The sequence below is a fragment of the Nelumbo nucifera genome, chromosome 4 (genome assembly GCF_055504915.1).
Source record: "Nelumbo nucifera cultivar China Antique chromosome 4, China Antique-T2T, whole genome shotgun sequence".
Classification (NCBI taxonomy): Eukaryota; Viridiplantae; Streptophyta; class Magnoliopsida; order Proteales; family Nelumbonaceae; genus Nelumbo; species Nelumbo nucifera.
The window spans coordinates 6,922,039-6,944,436 of NC_142652.1; the positions used below are offsets into that span (position 1 = coordinate 6,922,039).

General features: G+C 39.1%; 2 protein-coding genes across 2 annotated transcripts; both read right to left on the reverse strand.

Annotated features, from left to right (window-relative positions):
- Positions 1-453: 453 nt before the first annotated feature.
- On the reverse strand, positions 454-2,309 carry GHS1 (Ribosomal protein S21 family protein). The gene is made up of 2 exons (XM_010250518.3): positions 1,744-2,309; positions 454-1,102 (listed from the first exon to the last, which is right to left on the reverse strand). The coding sequence occupies exons 1-2, from the start codon at positions 2,202-2,204 to the stop codon at positions 991-993; spliced, it is 573 nt and encodes a 190-aa protein (XP_010248820.1). The 5' UTR covers positions 2,205-2,309; the 3' UTR covers positions 454-990.
- Positions 2,310-3,029: 720 nt separating this feature from the next.
- On the reverse strand, positions 3,030-22,280 carry EMB2423 (telomere length regulation TEL2 family protein). Its single transcript, XM_019196736.2, has 13 exons — positions 22,003-22,280; positions 21,829-21,857; positions 21,470-21,572; positions 20,883-21,057; positions 18,513-18,710; positions 18,171-18,316; positions 16,485-16,740; positions 14,164-14,378; positions 13,666-13,764; positions 13,040-13,575; positions 5,008-5,774; positions 4,223-4,421; positions 3,030-3,422 (listed from the first exon to the last, which is right to left on the reverse strand). The coding sequence occupies exons 1-13, from the start codon at positions 22,160-22,162 to the stop codon at positions 3,258-3,260; spliced, it is 3,048 nt and encodes a 1,015-aa protein (XP_019052281.1). The 5' UTR covers positions 22,163-22,280; the 3' UTR covers positions 3,030-3,257.
- Between the last annotated feature and the right edge of the window lie 118 nt (positions 22,281-22,398).

The following is a 22,398-nucleotide window of genomic DNA, read 5'->3' on the forward strand; positions in this document are numbered from 1 at the left end:
CGGGATCACAATGAGACTCGTCCTAACTCCGCCTGAATCGGAGATAAACGATAAACCTTATCAACATATTGTTCTCTTTCAAAAACAGAACAAACCTTATATGCACAACCCGAAGATACCGGAGCTCTTTCATAAGGCTCATGACTACTCCATTATATAAGAACATAAAACCTTAAGGCAAAGGTACGCGTGATTATTTTACTCACTAGCATTCAAACACTCAAGTATTCAGCTCGCATTCACAGTATAAATATTGACTTAAGCATCGGAGCAACCTCGTCGGGTTAACTACCCCGGATTCTCTGATCTACTATTCTGCAGATTGATCCAACTTGCCGTGTAACTGGAGATCAGATCATCTTTCAGCTAGCACCTAGGATTCAAAGCGTAAAATAAACCAATATGCAATTTTATAGCATGATCAAAATACCTAAGACTTCTCTTCCCAATATATGGTTGTATATAACTTAAAACTGGTCAAAATTCACATAACATTTGATCAAGCTATACATTTTCTTATACTCCTTTTGCCACCAATCCCGTATCCAACTCTAATCTGACAAAACCAATTTGTCAAATGCACAAATGGCTGCAGGAGAAACAACTTGAATAGAATGACCATGCCAAACCTTGGCATCTGGTGTCTCAAAAGTTTACTGCAGCAAATGAAGTATGGATAAGTTACCGACACAAATACTCTTATCAATCTGGACTCTGGATGCCTGAAACATTGCATGCAACATCATTTCTTGGAAGCTTTCAAAACAATGAGCATTCCTGGCAGTATTACTAATTGTTTCAGACAACCCCATTTGCAACTTCTGTTTATGCACGATCCTAGAGAATTTTACACAATTTAAAAGGCATAAACTTAAATCAAGCATTTTGCTGTTATCCAGTCTGAAATGTCATCCTAACTCCACAAGAATCAAATCAATGCCCCCGCATTTTAAACAGATGAGGAAAAAAAAACAATGGTGAAAATGGTGGTCAATACGGTAATTCTCCTTCAGGAAGTTCCCAATTATCTTCTTCTTCTTCACGGACCTTGTTATTTGACGATTCCTGTTTGTCCGGTGGTGGAGTTCTTGACGAGGGTCGCCTGATAGAAAATGCAATAATGAGGATAAATATAAAATAATCATTAGAGAAAAGCTCTGCCTTTGCCTATATGATCAAAACAAGCATATCAAAACCCCCTCTACTAATTTGAAAAACTACCTACTTGAGGCAATTGTCAATTTGCCACCCCCCCCCCTCCAGTTGAACATTGAACAGTATTAGAGGTTTGGGTAATGAGTAGAAATTAGAATTCAACACGGAGAGGCATTCTGAGGAATAATATACACAAAAAAAATAATAAGAAGAAGAAAAGAATGACGATTGCGGCTATTAGGAGTTCTCCAAAGCTTTTATCTAGCAGTTTGGAGACTAAACAAAATATGAAAGCAATGGGCTTTAAAAATGAACCACAAACCAGAACCCAAATATCAGTGAAACAAATGGCCGAATACTGAGTTCGCACCCAAACCATAGCCGTAGTTCGGAAAGAGAGAATTTCTCCAAAATTCGAATAATAGAAAAAATAAATCAATTTGGGAAAATAACGATTTTGCAGGGAAAGATAACCAGTAAATAGTAGTATATTAGCAGACAATAGAAAAGTATAACAAGCAGACAGAAGAAGAAAATAAATGACCCTATAGAAGAATAGGAGGAAGAGGAAATGATCGTAACCCTAACCTTCTTCGATTCCTCTTAGCAGCCTCTCTGGTCTTCCTTTTCTTCTTGTCCTGGATGTTCTCGAAGAATCTCCTCCTTTTGCACTCCTGGATAACTCCCGCCTTCATAACCTCTCTCCGAAACCTCCTAAGCAACGATTCTTCAGGTTCGTTATCATCCGTCACAACAACCTGAACGTTGTATGCTGATTTAAAGAAGAAGGTATTGGCGTATGCAAAAGAAGGGCATGTTACAGACAAGATGTCGTTAGAATAAGACGAACCATCGCCCGCCATTACTGGAATAGAACCATATCTACTTCTATGACTCTCGAGCGGTACAGAAGAAGATAATGACGGAAAAGAAACAGACGCGGAAGAACAAGGAAAAGAGACCAAATAGGTTGGCGCTTTTTTGTTGGATGGTGGTTGTGATGGTAATAATAAGAGAGAAAAGAAGTTGCAGAGAGACGACGAAGCCATGAATGAACGACTGTGAAGCCGCAAAGCTTCTCCAGTTCACAACACGAGCGTTTTTAAAGATGGGAGGAGTCAGCCGAGCCGAGGTATTGGTGAACCTTTTGGGTCGGGTGACCGAGTCCGACCGGTGAGAAGGTAAGTAAAACCTCTTGGTTCCACGTGTCACTTTGTGACACTCACACGCTGATCTTTCATGGACCCCATTTCTCTTTGGTTTCGACCGTAAGATTCGAATCCATTAAGCACATCAGATCCCAAAAGAGGACAATGTAATGGTAAGCGCGCGCATATCGGCCGGCCATCCACTTCCAATTTCCAAAGGTATGTGAGCCGCAAGGCGAAGTTACAGTCTTATGGAGATTGGTATCTCGACCGAGATTGTGGATGGAAAGCTTAACGGGGGAGAACGGCGGAAAATAGCCAAGAGCAGCTAATCCGAATTCGGATCCATCCACCGCCACAGAAGCAGAGAATCTCTCCATCACAAATTCCAGTTTTCGTGAGGACCACAGTGACACAGCCACTCCATCTCTGATCTCCCACAGACCACAGTTTGTTTGATGTGATGATCAATTTCAATTTTCAACACAAGCTTTTCTTTGGTAACAGATTTACCGAACTGAGACTCATTATCTCAAACTCTCAAGTATGGAAGATTTCAAAAACCAAAGCCTCTGAGACCCATTATCATCCCTTGTCCAAAGTATATGAAATCAGTTACATGCTCAATTGCTCGAAGGGGACGTTGCATTATGTAGGTAACTACTAACTAGCAGATACAGAGCGGGAAGAAAGAACCCTTTCCAGGGTAACTGGGTTATGTAGATATATATAACTGCGATTTCTCAATTGAAATAACCTTGTATTACAAATAAAATTTTCTTTACCATTGTGTGTTTTTCTCTTCTCTATACAACTGCAATCACATGTGACTCGTTAGCCCACGATGTAAGAATAAAAACAATGGTAACAAAAAGGTCACCAACGGTGAGAGTAAGATCGAAAATTATACATGGCAAGGCCAAGGATGAATATACCAACTACCAGGGTTATCATTCAAATTCGAAATTCCATGTTTGAGTGGGGAATCCTGATTGCTCCCTTCATCAAACTAGAAGGCAGACCAACATCTCTTGCCTTGTATACAGTGTCTGCAGACTCAAGTGCTCGGGAAGCTTGGAGGGCCATCTCAGCATGAAGTTGGAGACATGCCATTGCCATCTACAAATATAAATTGGTGCTTAGTGATGACAGTAGCCAACCATTCAGTTGACGATCAAAGAAACATCAAGTGACAATATAACATTTAAGAATGCATACAATTTTAGGTGACAGAAAGGTACAGATGCAAGTGTTTAACACGTAACACTGTGAGATGAAAAAAATAAATTCTGTTGGGTCTTCCCTCTCAATTTCCATGAGAAAAGTTAAGCATGCTCTTCTTCATCAGGGGCATTCCGTCCTAACCATTTATCCCTGTCTTTCTAACTCACACACATTCACACACACAGGCAATATGCATATGCATATGAGCTCGGATCTCCTTTCCATGCGTGTGCATGCCCACACACCCACACACACATTCTATATCCTGTATATCTCTATCACATTCATTATATTACAAAGGCCTCATTTCTTCATTTGTTCATCCCTCTTGCATTAACATAATAGGGCTACATCCCCTAGCTTTTTTCCCTAAGCTCTATTTTGATTCTTTCATGTTGGATTATGCCTAAATGTTTTCTAGCTGCTACGCTAACTAGAGAAACAAGATAATTTACAAAGAAACAGAGAAAAATAAAAGAAAAGAAAGAAGAAAACAAGCTAAAATAAGGTGTCACCCAACCTCAATTTAACACCTTGACAACCAAGTACCAAGGCATTTGCACTAGAATTACACTTGCTCTTATATTAATGCAAGAAAAAACGGCTTCACTTTTTGCACTAAAAGAGAACAATGAACTAACAATAGGAAATACATGGAAGAATCTCATCATCCATCAAATAATGGCAGTACTTACTGTGGAGCATTCAGTATCTGTATCTGATTCAGCAACATGCAGTGCCCATTTACGTACCCACTCAAGCCCCTTGGAAATTTCAGAATTACCTCCAACCAAAGCAGATGCTACAAAAGAAGGATGAAGTGCTGCCAATACACATGAAGCTGAAAACAGGACCGATCTTCTAACATAGGCTTCTGCATGATGTGAGATCTCCCTGGATAGAAAATATTATAACAAAAATAAATCAAGTAAATAGAAAAATGAAAGCACCATAAAACCTCGCATATACATCAAGGAAAATCCAAGGCACCTATAGCATAGAGCCTAGGGATTGTTGCCAATGGCATACCCATAAATATAGTAGTACCTTCTGTCTAAGTAATCCATATTCCATACAATAGTTTGCCTAAAGAAAAATATCCAATGCTCCTGACCATCTAGGGTGTTGTGAGGAGTGGACTGGACTGGATAAGGACTTAACCTATGGCATCTTTAGCATAAAGTGACCTAGGTACCCCCCCCCCAAAAAAAAAGCAGATAATCAGAACTGTCATTTCCATGGAGTATTTGCCCTCTCTATAATCTCCTTATATACTACTGAATAAATATGACTATAATGAAATGGATCGAATGGATGCATCTCATCCAATCATTTCCCACACAAGTAATACTAGGCCTTAAGATGAGATGGGTTAAGTGACAGGTGCAACTAACTCACGAGCAATATATAACAAAATTCATATTGTCAATGCCATTGATATTTTCCCGACATTTAACATTTTCTACACAGTGCTGAGTACCTTGAGCTTAACATATCAAGTAGGGCAGGAGCCAAAGCCATTGCCTCTGGATGCATTGCTGCACACTTCATACATACACCAAGCATATAGATAAGTTTCCCAAGCACAACAAAATCCCCACCAAGCAAATCAACACCATGCCTCTTCTTGTCATATCCCTGCATAGCTGGGAGCATAAATGCTGCTGCATATACAGGGAATTTATTTTTTGACAAGTCCAGTTGGTTTTCTTGTATCTTTGTTGATCGGATGCTCCACCTTCGTGACTTCCCCACTTTGATCTGATTTGGTTTCAAGGGAAGATCTCTCTCATAGCGATACGACCAACTTAAAGGTCCTGTGTCTGAGACCTCTTTCCAGGAACCTGCTCCGGAAGGCCCTCTGTTACCAGGCAAAAACCATGGCTGGCTCTCTGACATTGATGATATAAGTATCTTCTTATTCCGTTCTGATCTGATGATTTTAGCATCTGCAAGCTCCTCAGCTGCATCAGTCATCACATCAAGTATCAAGATACGTTGACTAACATCCACATTAGGAGAGTATAATAGTTTGTTGAGGACATCCACAGATTCAAATGGGCATGTGACAAGCAATGCAACTAGTGCTCTTTGCCTCTTTATTTCAGCTGATTCTTCCTCCCCTTCGATGGTCAAATCAGAGCAACGGACCTGCACAAGAGCTCTCACAAGATCACCAGACACATGCTGGAGTTCATCAGGTGATGCTCTTACAAGATTTTCAGCAACATCGAGTGCTCTTTCCACCTGATAGAATAAGAAACAGATAAATAATCAGGAAGGGTTCCTTTATTACCTATTCAAATTAATCATGTCATAATAGTCCAGATTAATCACTTGATAAGAGAAAACCAGAGAGAAATGAGAAGAAATGAGAGCAGAAAAGAAGTTTAGTGGGTGGAGAAAAACTGTCTATTCTGCCAGTTCGCCTAGTGGTAAACTGTAGTGCTGTCAATGGACTCCATAATCCCAAAACTAATCTGACACCCAATCCAATTATTTCGGATTTGGATGATCCATTTATGTAATTGGATTGGATGTGGACTCAACCCCATCTGATCCGATTAAGATCTGAGGCCAATTCTTCATCATCATCATCTAAGCTTTGTCCCAACTATATAGGGTCAACTACATGAATCCTATTTCACCATTTCGTTCTGTTTAGTGACATATCCATTATTAAACTACGAGTGATTAAATCATTTCTTACTACTTTAACCCATTTCCTTCTTGGTCTGCCCCTAGCCCTTCTGGCCCCTTCAACTTGCAACAGGTGGCTTCTTCATATGGGTGTTGTAGGAGCTCTTCTATGCACGTGACCAAACCATCTAAGTATACTTTCTATCATTTTATTATCTATTGGAGCTACTCTAGGTTTTTTTTTATCAGCAGCTACTCTAGGATTCCTTTCTAGTTTTATGATACACACACATATAATTATGTAGGGGCCATTACTTGGAGTGATGGTAAAATTTCAGGCTGCCAAACATGAGAATGTGGGTTTGAGTTTGAGAGCAGCCACTTTGTGCCCAAAAAAAAGGTTGGGGACCATATCCAATCTAACCCTCCCAAGACCCTAGATAGCTGGGACCAACATTGGGCAATGGCCCTTATATGCATATTATGCATAGATAATAAATAATCATATAAAATTCGTAACCAATGAATTTAATAGTTCATATTTATACAAATTTATTATATATGTATATAAAAGCTAAAAATAATTAACTTTTTTAGTTTTTTCTTTATTTTAAAGATAATAAAGTGGACTCAGATTAAAATCTGATCAACATCCCTAGATCTAATTGGATTTTGGATAAGATTTGGATGTGGCTAGATCGGATCTCAATCTGACCTGATTACAGCCCTAGTCAGCTTGTTTTGGAACAGCAACAGTAATCCGAACCAGTGAAGAAGGAAGAAGAAGAAGATGAGGAAGAAGACAAGAGAAAGAGAGAACAGGAGGGTTTGGTCGAAACTGATTAGCCACCCATTCAGTCGACCCCCTTATGTTTATTAGGTTCTAATTACACTTACAAAGACTAAACTGCCCACACTTAAGTGTGGGGCAGAGTGCTTTAATAAAACAGCCACATAAGCAAAGTACTTAACTGACATGAGATTACTAAACTACCCCTATTCGGCTCACTCTAACACTCCCCCTCAAGCTGGAGAATATATGTCATATAATCCCAGCTTGTTACATAGACGGTTCACTTTCCCTGAGTTTAGAGCTTTTGTAAACAAATCTACCCATTGATCATTCGAGCCCACATGTTCTGTGTTTATCTCTCCAGCAAGGACCTTCTCCCTCACAAAGTGGCAATCAACCTCTATGTGCTTTGTTCTCTCATGAAATACAGGATTAGATGAGATATGGAGTGCAGCTTGATTGTCACAATACAGTCTCATAGGTTTATCCATGTGAAACCCAATTTCTTGTAGAATATTCCTCAACCACACTAACTCACAGGTAGTATGTGCCATGGCCCTATACTCAGCTTCAGCACTACTTCTGGCCACAACCGTCTGCTTTTTACTCTTCCACATCACAAGATTTCCTCCAAGAAATGTGCAATAGCCCGTAGTAGATCTTCTATCATTCACTGAGCCTACCCAGTCTGCATCTGTATACCCCACTACTTTGTTTTCCTCCTAGTTTATACAATAGTCCACAGCCTGGAGCTCCTTTCAGATACCTCACAATTCTAAGAATTGCATCCCAGTGAGGTATACGAGGGTCCTGCATGAATTGGCTCACCACACTGACTGCAAAGGATATGTCGGGTCTCGTGATAGTTAGATAGTTCAGCTTCCCCACTAGTCGTCTATACCTTCCAGGATCTTCAAATACTTCTCCTGTATCACTGCTCAACTTAACATTTGGTTCCATAGGGGTCTCAGCCGGTTTTGCACCTAACAATCCTGTTTCTTCCAATAGATCAAGAACATATTTTCTTTGACACAGATTTACACCTTGTTTTGACCTGGCAACCTCTATTCCCAAGAAATATTTCAATGTTCCAAGATCTTTTGTTTGGAAATGATTTTGCAAAAATACCTTTAATTTGTCAATCCCCAATTTATCACTGCCAGTAATGACAATATCATCCACATAGACCACTAATAGAATCTTCCCAGCTTCTAAGTCATAGTTGAACACTGAGTGATCTACCTGGCACTGCTTCATTCCAAAACTCTTCACCACTTCACTGAACTTCCCAAACCAAGCACACGGCGATTGTTTCAGCCCATAAATTGCCTTCTTCAATCTGCATACCTTACCATCCTCCCCCTGAGCAACAAACCCAGGTGGTTGCTCCATATATACCTCCTCCACAAGATCACCATTGAGAAAGGCATTCTTTATATCAAGCTGAAACAGAGGCCAATCATACATAACTGCCAGGGAAATTAGTACACGAACAGAACCAATCTTAGCCACCGGAGACAATGTCTCCATGTAGTCCACTCCATACAACTGTGACTAACCTTTAGCAACAAGTCTGGCCTCCAGACGCTCCACACTATCATCTGGAAAGTATTTCACAGTATACACCCATTTACATCCCACAGCATGCTTACCAGGTGGAAGAGTAGTAAGTTCCCACATTTAAGTATGTTGAAGAGTAGAAAGTTCCTCCTCCATTGCCCGCCGCCAATCAGGTGAACTGAGAGCTTCTTGAACATTGTTAGGTATGGAAATAGAGGATAAAAGGGAAACAAACTGGCGATGTGATGTAAAAAGACGAGATAATGAAACAAAATTGGAAATGGGATGGAGGGTAGAACTGCGTTTACCTTTCCGTAAGGTAATGGGTAGGTCAAGGTCTGAAGGTTCAACAATAGGAGCCATGAGAGGATCCACAGATGAGGTAGAAGCTGGAGGAGGGGCTGGTGTCGTTCGACGTGTATACACTTGCCGGATTGGTGGACGTTCGGTGGTGTTCTGCACGGGATGAGGTGATGAGTCTACTCCAACAACAACATCTGGAAATGGATCACTGACAGGGAGAGGAAGAAGAAGTGCGGGTGGAGACGAAGGCGCTTCAGGACTTGAGAAGAAGGGGACTGACTCAAAAAAGGTGACATCAGGGCAGACATAGCACTTCCGGGTAATGGGATTATAACACTTGTACCCTTTTTGAGTCCGTGAGTAGCCAAGGAAGACACATTTAATTGAGCATGCATCTAGCTTGTCTATTCCAGGGCTCAGATTGTGGACAAAGCACATACAACCAAAGACACGAGGAATTAATGGGAATGGAGATAGTGGGAAACAAGATAGAGAAGGGGGACCGACCATGAAGGATGAAGGAGGGCATCCGATTAATGAGAAAACATGCAGTGAGTATAGCATCACTCCAAAAACGTTTAGGAACATTCATGTGGTGAAGAATAGACCGAGCAGTTTCAAGAAGTTGACGGTTCTTCCGTTCATCTACCCCATTTTGTTGAGGGGTGTATGCACATGATGTCTGATGAATAATGCCATGTTGTTCTAAATACTGTTGAAATGAAGTAAGAAAGTATTCACGACCATTATCTGAACGGAAAATTTTGATTGGAACACCAAATTGTGTGCGTATTTCAGCATGGAATTTTTGAAAAATGGAAAACAATTCACTTCTTTCTTTCATTAAGTAAATCCATGTCATTCTTGAACGATCATCAATAAAGGAGACAAAATACTTGTACCGTTATAAGACTCTATTTTGATTGGACCCCAAACATCTGAATGAACCAAAGAAAAAGGACTCAACATACGACTCTCAACTCTTAGACTGAAGGACACACGACGATGTTTCCCAAACTGATATGACTCACATTGCAAAACTGACAAATGACTCAATGACGGGACCAAAATCTTGAGAGCCTTGAGAGATGGATGTCCCAGTCGGCAATGCCATTGTAGAGGAGTAAGTGAAGTCTGAAGAGCAATTGAAGATCCACCACCGTCGAGATAATACAGTCCACCAGCTTCATGCCCCCCACCAATCTTCTTCCCCATCTTGAGATCCTGAGAAACACAAGTGGAAGGAAAGAAGGTAACAGAACAATTAAGAGCTTTGGTTATTTTACTAACAAACATAAGATTGAATGGAAACTTAGGGACATATAAAACAAATGATAAGGGCACAGAAGCCATGTCAACATTACCAACACCACATATGGGAGATGAGGACCCATTGGCAAGTGTAACAGTTTGTGATGTGGGGGTTTCAGAAAAAGAAGAGAACACACCTGGAGTGGTCATATGATCTGAGGCTCCAAAGTCAATAATCCAGGGAGAGGTTTTAGATGACATGCAAGCAATACCTGATTGGGCAAGTGTGGCAGTGGTATGCTGTGAAGTAGTTTGAAGGAACCGTTCATACTCATCACGCGGTACGCTCACCATTTCCCTCCCAGAGGTAGATGTAGATGTGGGAGGAGTTCGGTCTGCCGGTTTACTGTCACTGATATCAACCTCACCTGCTACAACATGATTAGCCCATTTAGAGGGAGGGCCATGTAGATCATAACAGAAATTCACTGTGTGTCCCTCTCTACCACAATGAGTACATTTCCTTGTAGAATTATTCTTCCTTCTACCACGGCCTCCCCCTGAGTCACGACCACCCCGACTAATCATGGAACTGCCACGGCCCCCTTGGGGAGCATGACCTCCCCCTCTTATACTATGTCCAACCCCTCGAGCTGTCACAAGTGCTAATCTATCAGACTGGGTGGAGTTCTTTGTTTGTCCCAAAGAAATTCTACGAAGCCTTGAGAATACTTCCTCAAGTGTAGGAAGAGTAGAGCCCCCCAATATTTGGGCTCTAACTGGTTCATATTCCGACTTCAGCCCCACTAAAAATCTTGTAACATCTAGTTGCTCCCTTTGTTGTTGCTGAACTTTAATATTTGGAGTAAGGGGGTGATAGATATTGAGTTCATTCCTTATATTCTTCATGCTGGCATAGTACTCTTCTAGAGTTTTGGTTCCTTGTTGTAAATCAAAATACTCCTGATAAAGCTGATACTCTTGTTGTGTTATCTTGTCCAGAATATAGCTTCTTAGCATGCTCCCATATATCCTTAGCCGTATCAAGGAACATAAAGTTGGCACTAATTTTGGGTTCCATACTATTCCACAGCCAAGTCATGATTTGAGCATCTTCTTGCTCCCAATCATCAAACCCTGGAGAGTCCTCCGATGGCTTTTCATCTCTTACATGCTTTACTTTCTTCTTTGCCTTGAGAAACACTTCCACTGATTTAGCCCATGGAACATAGTTCTCCCCATTCGGCTTAATTGAGGTCATTTGTACCCCTAGGTAGTCGGAGGAAATTACCACATTAGGTTTCTGATCATTGTAGCCATCTCCTATTGCTGCCATTGTACTCTTTCACAGTTGCCTCTAACCTTACTTCTCAGCTACAAGCTGATTGATGTTGTTCACAGTTTGATACTTCAGCACCTATTGCAGCTCCTAAACACAACAGTGGGAGCACACACTTGTTCTTCTTCACACTACTGCTGACTTCACACACACCTACGACCCACATAAGCATCACAAGCACCACAACACAACAATAGGCCCTCTTACAACCACAATAAAAAAAATTGTGCATCACAAGTACCACAACACAGTCAAATTGCTACACCCAGTTCAGATTTGTTTAACACACTTAAGAGGGCATTACACGACTACAAGGAGCTTGGCAAGGTCACTGCATTCCACCTTACACCACTCGGCCACCTATAGTAGCCCTAACACCACTCAACAACTCACAGCAGCCCTACACCATTCGACTACTGCACACACAGCCCTTCTTAGGGCAACAATGAACCTAGTTCTCTAGGTTCTAATCAGTACTAACCGATTCTTGAAGGGTTCCTACCCAGAAATACCAGCAACACAAAAGGACTAAATAACCAACCTTCCTTTGAGAGTATCAGCCAACCATTCACTGCTGAAATCACCTTCCTTGATGAAGAAAACTGTGCGCAGCAGAGAACAACGAACTGTGATGTCTCAGACCTAGGGCGAACCAGCTCTCTCCATTAACTAACCAGAAACGAAGAAAAGGGTGTCACGAACACAGCTGAGATGCTTTGCAAGCGGAAGCAGGTCAGAAATCTCGCTCTGATACCATGTTTTGGAGCAGCAACAGTAATCCGAACCAGTGAAGAAGGAAGAAGAAGATGATGAGGAAGAAGACAAGAGAAAGAGAGAACAGGAGGGTTTAGTCGAAACTGATTAGTCACCCATTCAGTCGACCCCCTTATGTTTATTAGGTTCTAATTACACTTACAAAGACTAAACTGCCCACACTTAAGTGTGGGGCAGAGTGCTCTAATAAAACAGCCACATAAGCAAAGTACTTAACTGACATGAGATTACTAAACTACCCCTATTCGGCTCACTCTAACACAGCTAATATATAAACTCTTCTAATCACATGGTAAAAGTACTGCCCCCACCCCCTAAATTATATAACAGAACAAACCACATTACCCACACTTAAATGCATATAAAGACAAAAATATCCTGCAGTTGTCACCCTTACATCAAAGGCTTCTAACAAGTCCAAATCCAAGATATCCCTATTCTTTAATAGGCAGACAAGGGCAGGGTGCATTGCATCATGGATATAGATACACATTGTAGGATAACCAAGCAGGGGCTACATTTGGTGGACCTTTGGACCAAAAAGACCACCATGCTTAAAAAACAAAAAAAAAAAAAAACGCTATATTGTGCCTAATATTCTATCTTCTCTTCCCTGAATTGCGTACCCATCTGATTTTCCCCTTACAACCATCAGAGTAATGGATGGGATGGTTAAGATCACTTGATTAGATCAATTTCCACCTGGAGCAAACCCATGCTGGTGACATAAAGTGATGGATTTCATCAACACAATGAACTCGTGTTGTATTGATAAATCATCTTTGCTGTCTTTCCTCATTTACAGAAAAATCACTCTGAGAAAGTAGACAACTCAAGAAACTAACAACTTACACCATCTGGGTCATCAGGTTTCCGTAATGCTCCAATTAGATCAACCAGCTGTGAGAATTTTCTTTTTAAGTCTGTATCATCATCTGTCAAATCGTATGGTTGCAAAGATGAGTCACTTAAGGATTCAGAGTTCACACTTGCATCATCATCATCATCTTCTTCTTCTTCATCAGATATAGTCATATTATTTAGCATTGATGGATCAATAATCTCATCTGGATCAATCATCTTTAACTCAGATAGCTTCTTATTTTTTTGCTTTGTATTGGTATTTATTCTGGCGTCAGCATTGTCTACTTCCTTGTTTGACCGAGTAATAAAAGATATTTTCACATCACCATGAATCTCTTTTTTGCCATTCAAACTGGCTGCAATCCCCTTGGATTGGGTACAAAACCCAAATTCCCAGTCAATAGTCTCTCCATTGAAACTATCATCAAGGTAAAGAGGATTTTTTGGGTCAACCACTTTAGAGAACACCAATGCCACAGAGCTAGCCATTCTCCTTACTAAATGCATAGGACTCTCCAGCCTACCTGCCAGAAGTTAGGATAAAATAATGAGTAAAACAACGACTGCTCAAGCAGTAAAATACTGTACCAGATACAGAAAGAAAAGAACCCTACAGCTTACTCCTTGAAGGATTGAGTGCATCACATCCTTGGCTGCTTCAAGTTCTTCCCTGGATAGCAGTTCCAGGGATAGGCCAACAGCAGCAGTTATATCTGAACCTTTCCTCAAGGAGCAACAAAATTTGGAAAGCATGAAATGTTATTAAAATAAAGCAGTCTCAAATATCATCTTCCTCTAGAAATTTGAGTGATTTCAAAGGCTCAACTTTTCCTCCTTTTTTTTTTTGCCTTTTGTTTTGTAGGACTTCTGGAAATTAACTAAAAAGAACAAGTGAAACATAGATTGTGAATATGAAGAAATAAATAGTTTATTCCTTGGACCATTAATATCATTAGCTCATGAAACTATTTTACAGATGAATAGAGATTACATTTGTTGTCAGATATAATACGATATCTCATGAGAAATCAAAAATTATATTATTCATTTTACATGCTAGATATGTCTCTGAAGAAAACAGCACATTGGAAGAAAAGAATGGGAAAGGATACAAGTTTGCTGCTCCATTGGAGCTGATTGAACAAACTCACGTTTTGACCATACTCCAACCAAACGCTGCACCATGTCTAAGAGGCTTTGAGAATTTGGGCCTTTTGTCAGCTCACTGGAATTTGGCGGGCAATCAAGCACAGAAAACTGGAGAATCCATCTCAAACAACAGATAGGAAAAACTTTCCAGAGTAAAAATTTGTCAACAAACATCGACCTGAATAAGGAAAAAATGTCAAAACCTTTCATATAGGAAAATCAATGACAAAGTGATAATAGACATTGAATGGGGAAGGAAAAGGAATATGCTTGCATTTCTTATTAAATATGAGGTAACCAAACCTGAAATCGAGTCCATCTACATCACTAAGAAAAATAAAAATAAAAAACAGAAAAAAAATAAATATAAAAATTTTTACAGACCCATATTTGACAACATATGCAGAAAGTCGTGAAGGTGCAAAAATGTATATGTCAAAATTAACTCAACAACAACAAGACCTCATCCCAAATATTTGGTACCAGCATATAGATATTAAACTGAACAGCTTAAATGGGATAAGATTGAAGATTTATTAATTTGACAGACATGTCTATCTTGATCATCCAAGTAGTTGGAGAAGCCCCATGCAGTCTGCAGCATTTTAAAATAGTTTATTAGCAAAGCTGGCTACCTGAGTAAAACTCTTATCAGATGGATCCTAATATGGGTCAACAGGAATTCTTCTTCTGGATGCGGATCTTCTGGAATAGAGCAGTTGTATATGTTACATTAGGCTGTAGTTCTTTTTTCTTTTTTTTCTTTTTTTTTTTTGCTTTTGGCAGTCTCTTTGTGATGATTATTTCTTCTTCTAGAGTTCTAGTCCAGAGATTTTTTTCCTTTTTTGTCTGGTGTTGTTGTGCCTCTTCTATCCAATACTTGTTCTTCTCATGATCTCATCCATCCAAAAAAAATTAATCTATTAGCAAGTCGTGCAATGCAGCAAAAACTATTTTCCAGCTTCTTGCTGCACAATCAGTTTTTTTTTGGCAAATACAATCAGTTATTTTTTTTAATTCCTAAAACTCCCAAGTTTTCTCTTTCAATGGTATCTTATGATAAATCATACAATGTCAAAAATTCAACTAAATTTGGAATGATTTAAATATAAAAAAAAGAATATACTTTTCTTACCCCCAAAAAATTACTTTGATTAAATAGTTAAAGCAGCAAACCAATATATTGGATTAGACACTTGTATATCCATCCATGTCTTTCATCATGGGAAACTAAGAACTGTATGCCTGTTACAATGGTCATTGTTCACATGTCTACCCACTACCCATATCTGCACATCTAAATATGCAACTATCAACTTCCAAAGAAGCCTTATCCATTCCTTATTTCCATACCAAGATCACCATTTTTAAGCTTTGAAAGATATTCCATCTACCAACTCTTATGTGCACTTCATTCAACTACCAAAGAAGTGCCTTTGACTCTGATCAACCTTATAAGCTGCTAAGAAAAACTTTACCTGTAATCAAGTTGGTAAGAGCTTAACTTATGGAAAATAAGAAGCTTAACGGTCAGAATACCAAAAGACAATCATTATCCATTAGTCATTCTAGAAGGAAAAGTTACGGGTTCTCCTTAATCCATTTGGCAGTATGATTTTGGAATTAAGAAGCATAACTCATGATTCAACACCTGCTTTCAGTTGTAGAAATCAAATAACTAGTAGTAACAAAAGACAATCCTTTCTTTGAAAAGTTATAAGGATTAAATTATCAAAATGAAGGAATACAAAGGCTCGATGGACAGATGGTACCAGACAAAAAACTGAGAATCCATACCAATCAGTCCATCCAAATGTTGTGCAAGCAAATCAGATATACATCTACCTGTATTAAACATAATAATATACATTCTTTCTCTATTGGTCTTGGATCTTGCCAAATGATCAGTTATATCATTGTTATCCCTAAGAATTCATCAAAAGGTATAGGAGCATAATAGTAGCCACCAAATCTTATTAAACAAATGTGGATAGCTTTCATGGCCCTTTCCCAAACCCCTGGCACCATATAATGGTCTTGACGGAATCTCCCTTATTAGGACCACCCCTCCTACATTTAAGTGGCACCCTAATGCCTACAAGTAGGGCCACCACCTCCAGGTTTATTGAGGTAGCCTCTCCAGTAGTACTGGTAAAGGCTCAAATGCTGTTTCCCCTCTCTATTAATTTATCTTATTCTTGGTAAGCGGTAGTTTGAAGGGGGTGGGGGAGGCAATACATACTCAAATGCATTAAAAAGAATACAAGCACACATGTTTGCTCACCTGACTGATGTTTGGTGCTTAAAAGTCCAACTGAACAACATCCAGAGGATCCAATAAGCTTCAATGTCAGTCACATGTTCAGTGGCTAGCTGATGCAGCAAGCATTCAGTCAATCTTTCAACAGCATATGCATCTCTAATTGCCTCCATCAACTTCATCCAGAATTGTGATTTAGATGAAATAGGATCAACATTTGTTGATGAGAAGCCCCGTACATGTCTAAGTATCCGAGGGATCATTTCAACTAACATAGTATCTGTAATAATAATAATAATAAAAAAGATATCTTAGTGTTACTGTTAAAAATCATCCTGCTTAGTCAAATTAAGTAGCAACTGTTAATGAGTTAATTTTTAGTGGCTTAGTTTAATACTTATCGGTAACTTCCTCTTTGTTCTTTTCTATAAATGTATGATTGAAGGTGTTATTTCAAGGTTTAAGAAGTAGAACAGCTCAGAACAAGTAGGGTTTAAAAGAAGAGAAAAACTGGAGAATGCATATTAAAGACAAACTTAAAATAAAATTAAAGAATTTCATTGCTTGATTAAGAAACTAATTGTGACCTTCAGTTGGACTTTTAGATCAGCCAATGATCTGGCTGACACACTGGCTAAACAAGGGGCAATAGGGAACATTTCTTTTTCTGGGGTCAAATGTAATGTAAGGAACAAAATGAGGCTGGGGGAAAAGCCAGCCCATATCAAGGGATTCTGTTGAAGGTGTCTGTATATAATTCATTGTTTTTTTCAACCAATCAAAAAAAAAGTATGTAATCGTTCATTATTACCCAATGCTAGTCCTAACTATCAGTGGTCTTCAGAGGGGTGGACTGGATAGAGACCTAGCCTCCAGAACTTTTAGTACAAAGTGGCCACTCTCAGTCTTAAATCCACATTCTCATGCTTGTTAGCCTGAGAATTTACCACCACACCAAGAAATGACCCCTATACAGTATAACTATTAAGTAAGGCTACAACTTGGGCAGGCACAGGTTGAGCATTTGCAAAAATTTGAATGGGCCCAGGTCCAATGTCGTGTAAATTCTTCAAGTCAGGTACCCGACTTGCACTCCTACTATTAAGAATCACCTGAATTACCAGAAAAATGCCTAGGAGCACACACTATCCCTCCAAACACACTGACAGGTTAATTGCTTAGGCAATTTGAGAATGGCGGTACATCAAACAACCCTGTGAAGATCTAGATATTTGCAAGATAAAATAGCATTACCTAGATAAGCTGTTTTTTTTTTTCCTTTTGAAGGACAACAACAAAAGTTTTACAACTGAAAGAGAAAAAACAATGTCCCTGTCTCCCTGAAACTTAGAGAGAAGAGAAGAATGGTGTCACTCTCACACATCCCTGGCAGAGAGAACGTAGCAGAGATTTGACTTAAAATTTACAACTACAAGAAGACTTCAGGCACAAAGTAAAATACAAGAGCATAATAAAAGAAAAGGAAAAGAAAATTTCTAAACTAGGAAGTACTAGAATACAAAGAAGAAAATCTTGACTATTCTATACATCCCAAATGCTGTCCAAAAAAATTAACAAAAAAAAAGGTGGTAGATGATGATCTGATGCTTTGTCTGTATTATATCTTCATTAAGTAAAAACCTAATGCCATATCCCAATCACAATGTTTTAAATTTTCAGGTGCAAGAATGCTTCACATATTTTAGATACCTGCAAATCCGCGCCGACATATGCGAGCAAATGTTTCCCCTATAAATAAAAATACGCCTTCCAAAGCATCTACTTTATTACATAGGTCTGGAGCACTTTCTTCTGCTCCATTAAGAAGCTGGTTGGTAACCTGCTTGAAGAACTGGCTAAAATGATGTTGTGAAGAATAAACATTATACGAATGGAGAGAACAATTAATACAACCAAAGTACTTTTCAAAACAGAGTGACTGAGATATGATTTGTGAAGCCAATCAAAAATAAAATAGTGTTCAAACTTTTAATCATATGTTAGTGTTATAAGATTTATATAATATTTTCACAGAAGAGAAATTGTGGATACTGTGATGAGAGTGCAGCTGGGGCTTCTAGTCGTGCTTTGTCAGGAATAGATACAAGTAGCTGTGCAATTCTAGATATGAAGATTGAATCGTCTGGCTTCAGATTTGTGCTAATGAGTTCTCTAGATTGACAAGAACCACCAAATTCTCTAGCCATCTTGAGTAGACCATTGTTTTCAAGCAAGCATAGTACCAATATCCTGTCATGAATGTAATGGTAAATCATAAGAGACCTTTATTTTTGGGTTAACAAGTACATACAAGGCACTCATTTGGGAGTAACTTATACACCTAGAAAAGCATTGCTTCTCCACTTTCTAACAAGATAAATGAAAAAGCAATTTCCTTTGGAAACTACCCTCCCATGCAAAACATTCCAAATCCTCATAAATCAAAACTTGGATAAGAATCTAATCCCAGCAAAGAAAGCAACCTTAGTGGATTTTGCTCTCATATCCCATTCAGAAGGTTGACCATAACAAATTCAATATGAGCTCATCAAATGACTTTTTTAGAAGAAAATAACAAGATATATTATTAAAAGACGGAATGTCCATGAAGGGGATGTACATGAGTACAAAAAAGGCAAAAAAAAAATTGTAAACCTAAATTTTACGGTTATCCAATCACTGTAGATTCTAATCCTTACCCAGCCTTGCTTTTCATTTTAAAAGCCATTCAGGGTAAAACAGTGTTAATTAACTATGTGTCAAGACAAACTTTGTTTATTTTAAATTTGAGCAAACTATATGTAACATTACAAACTCTAATAAGAAAATATGTCATGATAAATTGATATCAAATATTTGATTAAGAATCTGTCAACAACTTTTTTTGAAACAGGTAAAGTATAATGTCATTAAAGGAGAAAAAAGAGAACAAAACCATATACAACAAGAAGCTGTACGCAGGGATTTACAAAATACTATCAATACCCCCCAGCCCTGCTTTACAAAAAGATATTCTCATGTACAAAAAAAGTGTTGTAATTCCTATTCTTGAATAATTTGTTTACAGAAAGCTAAGACACCATTTTGCCCACTATTCTCTGAAACACTGTGTCGAGAGAGCTGTGGTTGTTCTTGAAAACTCTTGCATTTCTTCCCTTCCATAAACACCAAAAAACAGCTGCAGGCACCATGTTCCAAGCCAACTTTCCTTTCAACGATAAACCCCCTAAACTCCAACCTGATAAAAATCCATAACTGACTCCGGGCAGCGGCTCTTTATTTCAAATAGGTTTCAGATTTTAAACCACAGTTCTTGGTCAAAGCCACAGTGTAACAGAAGGTGATTCACAGATTCCTCTTGAGCCTCACAGAAGACACAGATAGTGGATGTCAAACTGCATCCCTTTTCTGACCAGATTGTCTCTGGTTAAGAGTCTATGCAGGCAGGCCAGCCACACAAAGAAGGCCACCTTAGATAGAACACTCTTGCACCAGATGACTTGAACTGGGATATTCTGCTCTTCCGACCTTGAGATAGCCTTATAGAAGGATTTAACTGAAAATTTCCCAGATTTGTCCCATTTCCACACTCTTCTATCAGCACTCCCAATGTCCATCTGAGTATCATATAATCTTTGTAGAAAATCCACCATAGCTTCTACTTCTCAATCATTCAAAAGTCTTCTGAACTGAGGAACCCACATCACACTGTCATTGAACACTTGCAAATTCTCAGCCACACTAGAATTTTTGTTCACTGCCACCTCAAAAAGAGTAGGAAAACTCTCCTTCAGCAGTTTGTCTTCACACCACGTGTCTTCCCAGAATTTTACCCTCAGACCATCACCAATTTTGAACCTTATTCCTTTTGAGAAAGAGTCACGAGCTTCTCAAAACCTTTCCATAAAGAGCAACCACAACTCTGATTTGGGCTTTCTGGCTCCCAACCAGAGTTTCTGAAACCATACTTTGCTGCAATCACCCTCCTCCAGAGTCCTCCCTGATTGTTTCCAAAACCACTTGCCCAACAGGGCAGTGTTGATGTCCCTTGCCCACTTGCCCACTTGCCCAGCGGTCTGTCTTCACAACTTTTTTTATTAAGCTGTCAACAACCACATTTCAAAACACAAGTTTATTGTATATTGCGAATTAAGAATATGTGCTTTCTTTTTTTTCTGGTCTTTTACCTACAAGTATTTGTTTCTAACATTTTACTGAGGCATGGCAACACAGTTAATGCTATTAACTTACATAATCAAATAGGCGTGTCCAAAATGTTTCTGTTTGTTTATGAGAGGACCGAAAAACATTTTACTTTAAAAGCCTAAGTTATAAGCATATGTTGTGATACAGTTAAATTCCAAAGAGAAAACAAAATATAAGCTCAACCAAAAACAGAAATATAGACAATTAGCAACATACCTTTCAGCATTTGAGCAGATAGCATTTGCATCTACATCTTTATTACTTCCGTTTTGCACTAGACTGGGAACTACAGCCTGAACAACCTCAGTTGTAGGTGCATTCAAAAAGAAAGAATCATAGACATGCATCCGTGCTGAAAAAGGGAAACATGCTAGCCAATTTGAGGCAATATCTGCATGTACAAAAGCAAATTTTATGAGAACCACATGTAAAAGCATGGACATCCGACCCAGCATAGACCAGGCTAAGTCCATCCAATGCGGTCTGGTCTAATAATCAACCCAGGTAGTCATGCATTACTAATGGCTGACAGCTGCCACTCATGATGAGTTGGGAAAATGGTTAGAAGTGAATATATATATATATATATATCCAGAATTGAATAAACGGTGTTTGGTTGAGCCAAAGAGTTACTTCCAATTCCCAGAAATAAATATGAAAGCAGATTAGCAAACCGACAATTTCCTATTAACTACGAAGAAAATAGCTGCTGCGCAGTCTGTAAAATGACTCAATATTTATTCAACATCCTAAACAGTTGTTGTACAGGAGTTATGCGTTTGATTAGATGGTAGACAGCTTACCATATATTAAAACCCTAGCTAGTATCGGAAATGGAGATCCCCGATAGAAAATGTGCCACCACTCTTCCCTCTCGAGAGGAGAAGGGCCCTCAATTCCAAGAACCTGAACATGTTGGAAACAGATATTGTGAAACACATACCCAGAGGCTTTGTATTATGAAGTAACTGTAACAGTATCTACGGTTGAGTTCTTTCCTTTTCTTTTTTGGTAAATAACACGAAAATCTAAGTTTGAGTTCAAATATCAGAAAGTTCAGATAATACACACTACCAATTCAAATCAGAGTATACTAAAAACTCGAATTAGTAAATGAAATGTACTAAAAACTCGAATATATGTATAATGAAATTCGACACACCTTATCCCTGTATCGACGATCTATGCTACCTGCAATTCGAGGAGACGGTTAACAGAACTCTTTGAAGTCTATTTTGCGGAAGAAACAAATTTCACTTTCTCCATGTTAACGGAAACGGAATCTTCTATTGAAAACCCTAGACAAGGGAAAATTGAGAAAAGCTTCCTCACTTACCAGACAGAAGTGACGAATCGAGCGGGAATAGCAGAACCGCGATGGAGTGAAGAGCGCAGATGACCTCATCAACGTGCTTTGCATCGTTAATGGCGGAAATCACGCCTCCAACTTTTTCGAGGATTTTCTTCTCAAGCTCTCTTCTGCTTAACTCCTCCATGGAAAGTGCTCGAACAGAGACTATCGAGGTTTGCACTTCGACGCGAGGCAGATTTCTTCAATTTTTGGAATCGCCACAGCGCGAAGGGATGCGCGTGTTAAAGAAATTTCCCGTAAGGCATGTTATCCGAATTGAGGTGATCCGAATTAAAATATCTTGTAGGGTGCCGCATCGACCCGATCCGTGATCCCGGTAATTTTGGGTCCAAAGTAACCGGATGATGATTATCTTGTAAT

Bases quoted from the DNA above. Each gene is read 5' to 3' on its own strand.
- EMB2423 (XM_019196736.2), bottom strand. From the start codon at position 22,162: ATGGAGGAGTTAAGCAGAAGAGAGCTTGAGAAGAAAATCCTCGAAAAA. The intron at 21,858-22,002 runs GTAAGTGAGGAA...CTCGAATTGCAG, and splicing joins CGATTCGTCACTTCTGTCTG to GTAGCATAGATCGTCGATAC. The intron at 3,423-4,222 runs GTAAGTACTGCC...TTATATTTGTAG, and splicing joins CAGATACTGAATGCTCCACA to ATGGCAATGGCATGTCTCCA.
- GHS1 (XM_010250518.3), bottom strand. From the start codon at position 2,204: ATGGCTTCGTCGTCTCTCTGCAACTTCTTTTCTCTCTTATTATTACCA. The intron at 1,103-1,743 runs GTTAGGGTTACG...ATTTTCTATCAG, and splicing joins GCTAAGAGGAATCGAAGAAG to GCGACCCTCGTCAAGAACTC.